This window comes from Aethina tumida, chromosome 1, assembly GCF_024364675.1.
Source record: "Aethina tumida isolate Nest 87 chromosome 1, icAetTumi1.1, whole genome shotgun sequence".
Lineage (NCBI taxonomy): Eukaryota > Metazoa > Arthropoda > Insecta > Coleoptera > Nitidulidae > Aethina > Aethina tumida.
In genome coordinates this window covers 62,283,231-62,295,947 of record NC_065435.1, presented here as the reverse complement: position 1 = coordinate 62,295,947, position 12,717 = coordinate 62,283,231, and the positions used below count along the sequence as shown (strand labels likewise).

General features: G+C 27.9%; 1 protein-coding gene across 1 annotated transcript; it reads left to right on the top strand.

Annotated features, from left to right (window-relative positions):
• Window positions 1–1,549: 1,549 nt before the first annotated feature.
• Window positions 1,550–11,961, top strand: LOC109605445 (uncharacterized). The gene is made up of 4 exons (XM_020022022.2): window positions 1,550–1,591; window positions 8,710–8,962; window positions 10,194–10,447; window positions 11,390–11,961. The coding sequence occupies exons 1-4, from the start codon at window positions 1,550–1,552 to the stop codon at window positions 11,885–11,887; spliced, it is 1,047 nt and encodes a 348-aa protein (XP_019877581.2). The 3' UTR covers window positions 11,888–11,961.
• Window positions 11,962–12,717: the final 756 nt, after the last annotated feature.

Sequence of the window (12,717 nt, the reverse complement as noted above, 5' to 3'; positions counted from 1 at the left end):
TACATTATATCTAGAACAAAAAGTAAATTTAAGTAATTTATCATTTTCATAAAAAAATTCTGGTAGGCCTTAATAACCGCCTTCCAATTTTATAAGAAACCAAAAGTAATTAATATTTGCAACACGATTTGTAATATTGCACATCATAAAAGGGTACATTAATATTATACAGATTTGCATAGCTACATATAAGAATATTAAAAATAGTAACATTTCAGATTGATTTCCATTATTTGTGTCCGATAAAATATTACATGTTTGGGATTTAGACTATTATGTTGTGATTTTGGGTTAGTGTTGGTATATATGGTTCAAAATCTTCCTCATTTTTAACAAAATTTCTACACCCATTCTAAATTAGAATTTAATTTTGTGTGCAATTAATTAAAATACCATACTACTAGAGCTTTTCTCTAAGTGAAATTAAATTTAATATATTCCTTTATGTTTTAAATACAATTTAGTTAGACTTTATTACTTGCAAGTACTGTGTTGCAAGTACTGTGCTTTTCATATTGATCAAATAAGCCAATTCTTTCACATAGAAAAAATACATATTTACAATTACTAATATTTACAACAAACAAAATATAAATTTATAATCATAAAATATTAATTTTATTATTTAAAGTAAATGTCAATAAATTTGTACTCATAGTACGTCCGAACAATATTTAAACAGGTTCAGTAATTATATATAATTTTATTTTTTAATAAAATCTTTAATATATATTTGAAAAGAATATTTTAAATGAAATGAATATTAAAATTACCTATGAATTATTAAGGCTATTAAAATATATACAACTGAATATTATGTAATAATATGATCATAATTATCACTCAATGCAAATACAAAATTTATTAATAAATAAACTTTTTATATACGGTTATTGTGGACTCATCTTGATTAATTATCTCATTTTATAACTGGTAGAGACGCAAAAAGCCATGCATAGAATACAGATGTAGGTCAGTTTTTAAATGCATGAATAATTTTACCTTGTAATTATTTTAAAATGTCATATGACAATAAATTTATTTAAATTCAATTCTACCAAAGAGAAATACATATGGTTTTTAACATTTTTCACATTTAATATTTTCATATATAATAACATATTTTAACTTTAGATTTATATTCATAAAATTAAAATAAACGCATTAATTTAAAAATATAAAATATTACATCAATAATTTTAATATCCAAATTACATACTTAACAAGTTTTATTATAATAATTGTATACGATTTATATAAACAAAAAAAAATTCAGATTGTAATCGTTGGAATTACAAAACTACGCCACCGCATCAATAAAATTAATTACAATACGAGCGACAAATGCGTGAACTAACCTTCCAATTATTCTAATTGACATACGAAAAATGCGTGTAAAACGGCCAGATTAATGTAGAACAATTAAAAGGAAATAAAGTAATAATATCGTTACGGTGATGGTGTTATTTCGTATGACATTGAAAAATTGCACTTCCGCAACACAAAATCAGTATTTTCAGTATTACAATGATATTCGCTCCTAGTCAGTATGCTGTTTTTGTGCTGCCTGTTTGGGATTATCATATATTCTGTGAGTTGATTAATTATTTTATTTCTAATTAATATAATCATTGTACTGAAAATTATTATATAAAATTAATAACATTTTTTTCTTCGTGATTGTTGTGAACAAAATTTATATGATTTTGATCAATTGCAGTTTTATTTAATTAACCTGTTCGAGTAATTCAAATTTTATATATTTGATATAAAATTATATTATTCAATTTTAAGTGAGCATTTAATCCACAAAGAAAACTTTTATATAAATTACCAATTAACAAATAAATTATACACAAAAATATATTTTTTAATTCCCTACTTTCTATAAATTGAAATTATTTCCTGAACTGATATCACTGTTATAAAATGGCAAAAGGAATTTTAGTAACAAATAACGAGGTATTTTAAAACAAACTGTGTAAATCATATTATACATATCATATCAACATTAACTTTTAATTATTAGTTGCAATGTTTGCATAGGTAATAAATGAGTGACTGAACGATAATTAAAACTGTTACTAATGGAAACCTGCAAGCTACTATTAAAAGCTAATTGCTGTAAAATACTCATCATAACAATTCACTCCCGGTCATATCAAATGCAAACAAAGAATTTGAAATTTAGTCGCGTAACACCACATACAATTAATTTTTCATATTCTTTCCCGGGGGTTTCAACAGGATTTGCATGCCTGCAATTCCCAGTAATCCACTTAGCACGATTACTGCATAAACATGCACTACACCGCTAAACTCTGGTTATTTTCACTGCAAGTAGTCGCCACAAAATGGTATAAAGTGAACTGAAAACAATTAAAGACTTTTCAATATTAAAATAGAATATTGGCTTTTAGCTTTTATCAGTTTAGAACTTTTATTTCACTGAACTTGGAATTTACGTTTATTAAAACTAGTGAATGTCTATGACACTTTTTAAGTTGTAAAATTTAAAAAAACAATGTAGACAATTTATTATGTATAAACCTAATTTTTTAAATTACTTAATTACTATTTTTCTATTCATCATGTTACTGTAAAATGCAACAACAATCTGTCGACCAAAAAAATTGTTCGCTTGATGATCCAGTATTGTTTAGTACCCTTGATAAATATTTATTAAACGTGACGTATAATATACATTTGTAAAAAATACTGTGGGGACCAGATGGATACATTACTATTTTAATGTTAGTTAGGAAATGCACCTCTCTAATTAAATGAAATCAAAATATTTTATATTTTATAAACTACACTATACCCAATTAATTCATTTCTTATTTACCTGGAGGAAAGAAAGTATGTCGTTTACTGATTTTTCCAATTTATTTGATAATAAAAGGAGTTTTTTTATGACATTACCTTATTTTATTTTCAAATGAATGTGTTGTTTCATATTTGTTAATAAGTATTGTAAAACATTTTTCGGAAGCAATATATTAATAATATTCAGACTTTGATGTTTATGTTAATTATTATTTTCCTCCTCTCTGGAGTGTAATGTTTCTTTTTTTTTTTTCACCAAAAATTAATTTATTTAATAGAATAATATAAACGCTACTAAGAATAAATCCTAACTATTAAGAGTATTGTTAAATATATACCCAAACTTAAATACATTTGAATGTGCTTTGGTCAATCAAATCAGACTAATATGTAATATATGTAAGTAATAGTAAGTAAGTTAACAAGATGTGTAAAAAGAAAGCAAATAAAAATATTGGATATAATTATAATAATATTGGAATATATTTTTTATACTGACTGGACAAAATTTGAATTAAATTTTTTAATGAAAGTAGGAAGGAATATATATGTATGTGTATAATTGGATACAAATTTAAAGAAAATCATTTAATTTCGGACATAAAATCCTGAAAAAAAAAGCAACCGAGGAAAATAGATTACCTTCATCCAAGCTCGATCATAATAATCACCAGTAACATTAATACAAAATGGTGTATGTATTTATTTTTTTATTCTTTAACCGAGCTTTTATCTGCACTGCAATTTGTGGTAATTCAGCTCATGGAATAACAATACAAATATGCACAACACTACGAAATCCAAATTATTTTTGCCCGAATTAATCTGAAGCAGTTCCCCTACATACATATGTATACATGCCCGAATGCTTTCAGATCCAATATATAGTGTAGCATTAGGTAAATCATAAGCAACGAAAAGGATTAAGATAATGGTAGGATAAACGCCAAATATTAAATATTATTATTATTATTTTAAATTCAGTAGTGGGAATTTTGAAACTCGTTGAAATAAAAAAGTCTATAAATTCCTTAAAACGTAGAAGTTAACAGTGACGTAACAGATTTTAAAAGTTTAATTTAAAAATAATATACACTACTGAACATAATAATTTAATTTAAAAATATCATACATTATTATGTATATTGTATATGTTATTATGTTTAGACGTTTTTTAATTATTTTATTTTTACCATAATTATTTTTTTATTACTCTGTACCCTTTCTGCTGAACATTTTTGAAGACAAAAACTTGTTATAACAATAACGATTTAAAAACACACTGCAAAAATTTTAACATTAAAATTGAAATTTTAGAATGACTTAAAATTCATAAAAAAATTATCAGAGGTAGTAAAAAGAAGGTTGGAAACAAGAAATCTAAAAATAATGATGATCTTTTCCAAGAGAACCAAACAGTTTGAATTTATTTTGTACTAGGTAATTGAATCTATGCCAAAACATTGCCGTGATAAAAAATGTTGCATATTAATTAATAAATTTGTTTAAATTTTTTAATTTGTCACTTCTGTTATATGCAGACAAATGTTAAAATTTTAAGATGTAAATTATACTAAAAGTTAATAAATATTAAGTAATTGGTCAATGTTGGCATTTGGCTACATAATGCTTTATATAAAAATGATTATTCTCAAGAGGAATTATCGACTATTTACTAAAAAACTAAAAACAAAAAAATAATACATATAAAATTGCAGGCACCATTTTGCACAAATTAAATAGCTCTACAGGCTTAACTTAGAAATATTATCAAATTCAATTTACGTAAAGTAGATTTTAGTAGTAGTATTAAGTGGTACGGAATGGGATAACATAAAAGCTCCTTCTGTTGCGTGAATTTACCCATGGAACCAAAAAAATTGGTCCACACAACAACCATCGACAATCAATTGTATTATAGACCAAATCCCAACAAAAACTTCAAAATAAAATGTGTTCGTTAAATTAACAAACTTGGCTACTCATGTCTGGACAAAAAAAGGTCACAACCCATACTAAAAGTACATTAAATATAAAAAATTGTTGATTGATATTTTATCTCAAACATGCAACACACATATATGGTATTTTTAATACTTTAATGCATCTTAAAACCAAATAAGATTAAAAAGCATTGCAACTAATTTATGTTTTGCGAAACAAGAGCGAGTAATATGAGGAAGCTTCTATGTAATCGTAAAATAAATATGTAATAACATACATAGTTTGCCGAGTGGCTGAAATAAATCTGCATGGTATGCGACCTATTTTTGTGTTGAAAAGTTATCTCTTTATTTTGTTGCATAAACTTTTACACACACACACACACACACACACACATTACCTAAAATGAATTTATGAAATAATTAATTACATTTTATTGTGCAGAGAACGTTTTCATTTTTTTGTTGAGACCGCTTTGATCGTGTACAAGAGCGATGCCACGCATCACGACAAACACTGCCATTCTTTATTATGAAGATGAACAAGTTATGTTATTTAAATAGGGCTTATCTCCCGCGCAATCCTTGCCTAAAAATATCCAGCCCTAATTACTCATAAAACGTTCCGTGCATATATTGCGGGCACGCAGGACTCAAAAAAAAAGAAAATAGCACAGAAAGCATAAAAGCAGGATGAATTAATTTGAGTGAGCCAGAATGTAATGAATTCCAAGTTGGAGCCAAAGCACGGCGTAAGCGTTTCTCGTGAGTTAATTCTATTTGATAAGCGTATGGAATGTTTAAACTCGTTTCTGCATGTATGGAAGTGAAAGGAACGAACTAATTTAGTTACTGGCGTAAGGAATATAAAGTTGCACTGACTGTGCGTGTTCCCAAGAATTTACTTGGATATACGGAATCATCCCAGGAAAACAGTTTATTATTGTCCCGGGAAGATGTGCTGGTGCTGATGATGCAAGTTTAAGTTATAAACAAGTATGTAGGTGGAGGTTATTTGAAGCGTTATTCGTTTATTGTTAAAAAATGGTGTGACACAGATGTTAAGAAAGAATTTTTGATTATTTGGACAATACCGAGGTATAATTAAACAGACCGAAACGTCGAACAGTCGCCATTGAACCAGGAAGTGGCACATCCGTTTCGTTCGCTAAAATTTTCAACCAAAAACATTTCCTATCCAATTAACATTAAACTACTAATCATTCCATTATAAATCAGGGTGATATATAATAAACGTGGACCAATAAAACCCAGTATAAAACCATAACGTGGTAATTATCCAAATTAAATCTAAAATTGATTGGAAGCTAGACCGACTTTTGTATTAACGGGTTCGTGGATACGATAAAACATTTATTAAGAGTAATGACACGAATTAATATGTGTTTCAGAAAAAGCCTAATAATTTGGTGGATATAATTTGCACTCATGCACAACACACATCCAAAGTGTCTCGTTTTAATTTTCAGGCTAAAATCGACGGATAAAATTAGTGATTTTTGATCTTTTTCGTACTTTGAATAATTTTCAGTAGTTTTAGAAAGAGTAAGTGAAAGATATTTTTCAAAACAAAATCAAAGAAAAAAATTAAAAAGTAAATAAATAAATAAATTAACCCTAAGATAAAAAATTAATAATTTCTGAAAAGAATGAAATAAAAAAGAAATTATCTTTTTATAGATAAACAAAAATGAAATAAAAACCTAGCATTTTTTTGAAAAAAAAAAAATATATTTATATGGTTAAAAAATAATATAATAATATTTGGTTACATCAAAATTCTACATTACAGATATAATACTACTCATTTAAATTGTTCATTAGTGTATATTGAAACGGTAGTAAGTTTCAAGTCATTTTGAACAACTTCCAACAGACGTGAATTTACAACACAAATCGTGGTAAAAAAATAATATTTTGAATTTTTATGTTTTTTTTTTTATTGTGTATCGATAAATTTTTTAAGAAGTTTTAATTAAAAATATATAGAATAGTGGTTATAGTGGTTTTATATTGAAAGAGACCATTTTCTGAATATACGACAAGCTTCCTTCATGCTTCTTGAATTACTATGATGATGATGATTTATAAAATTTATGTTGAATTTGGGAATAATCATAATCCCTTATGTTTTCTAGAAAATTGATGTCTGGAGATTGGGACGGACAATGTTACAATTTTAGATTTGTATTTGGGATCGTTTTCATGTTATTTAATGTATTAATTAATTAATTAAGAGCATCAAGCAAATTGTTGTTTAATATATCCCTGTACATAAATTAGTCTATAATTGGACCACCACCATGTTTCACTGTAGGTATAACAACCATTTTGGATAGTTTTCTCCTTGTAGGATGATTAGCATAGGCAAAGGCATCATCTTTCTATAAATTAAATCACAAAAATTACCCGTCCCCACAATTCTGCGGTCTAGTGAATGTGATCCTAAACAAGTCAAAATTGGACGTTCACATTTTTAGTAGAGAACAATGTTTTTCCAGTGTCTGAAAACATACAAACCCTCATCTACTAACCATCTTCTCCTAGTCCTTGAACTAATTTCAGCATGACCCACTTCATCCAGGTTGACGTTAAGATTGGATTATTTTTTGACATTCCAATTATCCAGTTATTGATTTTATTTCAAGTTTTTCGAACTCAGGCAAATTTTTTCGTAACTATCACTTCGTCAGTTATTCTAATCTTTTTAATAATCCAGGAAACGATGAACTTATTGAGAGGTAAACACTTAACAATTTCTTTTTGTTTCTCTCGGACCTGGTAACCCTGAATTATGATTTTCCTTGCAGTTAAAAGCAAATTAATAATTTTGTCCATTGAAAAACAAAAAAGTACGCAGTTTAAAGAATGATATTAAATTAACCAGTTGTTTAGTAGATGAAACAATAAGAGAAAAAACAATAAACATTAGTGGTACTAACATCCAAATAGTACCACTCATTTTTATTTAATTATGATCACTACTGTATATAAGTATTTTTTTCTCCTATTATTTCTTTGTTTTTCATTGCGTAAATTAATAGGCAATTTTTAACTTTTTAACTCACACTATTTAAATTAGAAAAATAGTATCTCACAAATAGATAAAACGTAAATTATAATATTAAAGATAAAAATATGAAGAATAATGAAAATTTACAGAAAAAATTAGATAAAGTTAAAAAAGTGTCCTAAAAAATCAAAAAATGTTTATATGATATGAAAATAAATAAATAATTGATGAAATCAAAAATAAAATTTCTCGCACTGTTATTCTGAAGTCACTTAAATATTAAATTTTAAAAATTTAAAAATTAAAAAGTTAAATTTTAAATATGAAGAATTTAAATATTAAATTTTAAAAATTTAAATATTAAATTTGAAAAATTTAAATATTAAATTTTAAAAATTTATATATTAAAAATTTAAATATTTTATTTTAAAAATTTAAATATTAAATTTTATAAATTTAATTATTAAAAATTTAAATTTTAAATTTTAAAAATTTGAATATTAAATTTTAAAAATTTAAATATTATATTTTAAAAATTTAAATATTATATTTTAAAAATTTAAATATTAAAAATTTAAATTTTATATTTTAAAAATTTAAATATTAAACTTTAAAAATTTAAATATTAAAGTTTAAAAATTTAAATATTAAATATTAAAAATTTATATATTAAAAATTTTAATTTTAAATTTAAAAAAATTAATATATTTGATGTTAAATAGTGTACTAAAAAGAGTTTCAACTAATATCGATTTAATATAGACAGTATGAACCCTTAGACAACATAACAAGAAAAGGACAAAATTTAATGGTCAGCAGAATCGTTTCATTCTCAGACATTTCGTATGCACCACACCTCTGCATTATTGATATTATTGTGATAAAAATTTGAATTATTATTAGGTAGCACCGGTGATAGGTCAAGAAACAGAAAGTTCAGCAGGGACCGGACTGGGTGTACAACAGCAAGAATCATCAACAAATCAGTCAGAAACGACGACGGTGGTCAGTGCTCCGGAAAGTATTGAAATACTGCAAATTTATGTACCTTCAGGACAACCGAACGCCGTAAAATTAATCTGGGGACACAACACTGATAAAAAGCTCAACTTCACGTATGGAATCCATTATGGCATCGACGAAAGCGACCTTGAATGTAAGAGTTTCTTCTATCACATTTTCAGTTCATATTAATAATAATAATATTTAATATTTAACACTGTAATCCTTTACTTTTACGAAAGTAAATAATTATAAAAATATACGTTTAAATGATAAAACGTTAATAAATTGTAATTTTTGAGATATTTGAGCTAAGCTCGAAAGCATAGTTGAAATTTCCAGAGCTTGTTGGAAACATAATAGGGTAACAATTAAGGAAAACATGGGCAGATATCAACAGATTCCACAAAAAATATCAGGAGTTATTTCACCATATACTTTGGAAGCTGTACATTTGAGAGCATTTTGGAAATAAGTAAAATTTTACTAATGCAGTTGTTTAGTTCGAAGCTTCCATCTAAGCCAGAAAGTTAATATTTATTTTTTGAAAATAGAGGATTCATAGAGAAGTATGTCGTTGAAATGGAGTTATACAGAAGCTGAGACACAATTTATTTAAGATATTTTTTTTTTAAGAAATTGACTTTTTTCAAATCTCAAAACGTTCTTCAGTGGCAGTATTTGATCGAATGGGAATAAAATTTTCAGGATCATCTTTATTTCTGATGAACTTTCAAGGAAAAAATCGGCATCCAAATCGGTTATCCACGCGCGTACACTTTCATCGAAAAGCAATGGATCTGCAGTGGTTTTTTTATACAGCGGGATACCTCCATAAATTTGTATTTTTTGTCCGATTTTGACAAACGTATTTTTCTATTGTAAAGTATGAAGATATATACTTATAGACAAAATGTCACGTTTTTTGACCCAAAACCAAAACCTATGAGGTAATTTTAGTCATGAAATCAAACTACTCACTAGGTTAAGCACCTTCTGAAAAATATACCCAATTTCATGAAAAAAATATGCACATTCATAATTCTGTGGAAAATTAAATTAAACATATTTTTTATGAAATTATTTTATAATCAAGTAGTCTACCGAATAAATTGACAAAAATAGCACAAATTATCTTATTTTTCAAGAATATTGGAATATTATTATATTATTATTATTATTATATAATTTTACTAATACTTTTTTCCACATGCTATGATTGACTCGGGCTACATATCTTTACTAATATTTCTTTAGATGAAAAAGCTATTTATTTTTCCGACATCATACAGTGAAATGTGATCATTTTCAATTAATATACATGCACCTATTCAAAATTTTCATGAAAATAAAGAGAGACAAAGAAAAAACCTTCATTATTTCAGACCCAAAGAATTTTACCAGCGAGCTGGCGGCCCTCGTGGACAACCTGGAATACTGTACGATGTATCTGTTCGCGGTGAGCGCCGGCAGCGAGAACAAGATCAACCCGAACAATGTGCGGGGCATCGTGACGGAAATAAACAGGGAACTGGCCCCCGAGAATTTACAAGTCGATTTTGAGCCGGGACAAGAGCCCTGTTTACTCATCAAATGGTCGGCCTCGTGCGCAAACATCGGCGAACCCATCGGCTATACGGCAAGTATTATCCGTGAACTTGTACTTGCGGTCCACGATCATCCGAACCAATCGACCTATTTATTTTTGGTTGGATTATAAATAATTTGGGTCCGGGATTGGTCCGGGTTATTCCTCGATGTTCTCGGACTCCCCGTTTCGGCGATGACCGTCGAGACACGCGTGTTTGTACAGACGTTGTTTTGTAGCGAAACGTTGCATGAATTTTGATATTTATTTGTACTGTGGTCTAGACTTAGTGGCTATTTGATTTTGTCATTTATATTATATTTCTTTGTTAATGAAATCAATGTGAACACTTAATTAAGTGATCCAAATATAATAATTAAGGTATCTTTTAAACCCTCCAACAAAATTAGAAGAAACTTATGAAAGCCAGATGGCTTCTTTGTCCTACTTTGTTATTCTACTTGGTAATAGAAATAACAGAAAAGTAAGTAATTATTTCAAGTTATTTAACTTTAAAATTGAGTACATGATATTTTGCATACATTTTAAATAAGTTCATTTGAAAGAATTATACAAAATTGTTGCTGTTGTTGTGTTGTATCAAAAATTAAAAACAGTTGATTTATTTTAAGTGGGTTTATATTAAATTACTTTAGGCAATGATAATTGTAACAAACACAATAATTAAATCCATAATACACTTGACATTCATCATTTAAAATCCAGAACGAGTGGTGGCTGCCATTCAATTCTTTAAAAACGCTTCACTTTAAGCAATGCAACGAATCCTATTTGTTTAAGTAACTCTTCCTGAAACATTTTGTCGTATAAATTGCTGAAATGCGAGACGACTACAAGTCGCGGGTTTGCTTCCGCGGCAAACCGTGCAGAACAAAATACCTCACACTCCCGGCATGTAATATAAGTTTAAGACTTCCTGAATCTTGTCCACAAATTACGTCTCTGATATGTCCCGGCTCTCTTTTGTTCCAGATATATTTGTTCGATCATAAAGCGAATCACTCTATGAACTTGACGTTGCCCAGAACACAGCGGGCAGACTATATTTACCCCTTAAAGGTAATGTACGGGGCGAAGTTCGACATCAAAGTGTCCACGAACTACCCTGGAGCCAAAACCACGGAGAGTCAGACGTTCAAAGTTCCCGGTTTCCTTCAGCCGTACAAAGTTAAGATTACGACCAATCCGGATGATGGCGCATTTCTGATTTACTGGTCGGAACCGTACGTTCCGTACTATGTCGGCAGGTATTACTACGAGGTGTACGTTTACAGAGGTGCCGGAGTGTCGTCGGATTACGACAAGTTTTATGTCACCAGACCGGTAATAACGCATAAAGGGGAGGATAATGTTTATACTTTTATTATTGGTTTGGTTTCGGTCGATCAAAGGTACCGGTCTTTGCTTACCAACCCGATTGTAGCTACCTCGAACGGGGACACCACAGAACTAAGTATAGGCTTTGAATAGAAACATAAGTGTATTGAATTTATAACATTTGTTGACTCCAATAGTTTTTTGTAATAAATGCTTTAAACAATTAACAGTGAGTTTATTTATTATACATGCAAAATATAATGTGGGTGACCAAATAAAGCAAATCATCGGCAATTTCTCAGAAATCGCTAATCTACTGTGTGTATAAAAAAAACATTATTAATAAAATGTCTCTGAAAAAAAAAAACTGGAAATTATTATTTATTATAATCTTTTTACTGTGGAGAAAGATGGTAACGGGTTAAACGTTACTTTCGCACAGAAGTCGATAAATTAAATATCAAAAGTTTATCATATGTGCTGATTATAAAAAGCATTAACTGTGTTAAGTTAAGATAAGTCTAACATAATTATGAGTTTTGCTTAAAATTCAGAGTTAGGTTAAATAATAAGTACTTTGTTTTAGTACAGTGGTGGAAAAAAGTATGGAATATTTTTAAAAATTGCATTTTTTTCTTTTGGGAATTTTCCTATCTGTTGAAATGGTGTTAAACAAATTCGCTAGTTTGTGTTTACCATCCAGTACTGCCGCTCATCGTTTTCTGTTTATGACTTTTTGTCGGATACGTTTTTTGACTTGAAAAAGTATGGAATATTATTTTATTTAATGCCTAAACATGTTTACTTGTTAACAGAAGCTAACATTTAACAAAAATTTTATAGCTAGTTCACAACTATGACAATAATAGATAAAGAAATAAAATTCAAGAAAAAACAACAAAACCTTAAAACAAATATTGTCTTTAAATGGAATCATTCATCATTAAAATTCGATAACTTCAATAATGTTTAACATTTCATAA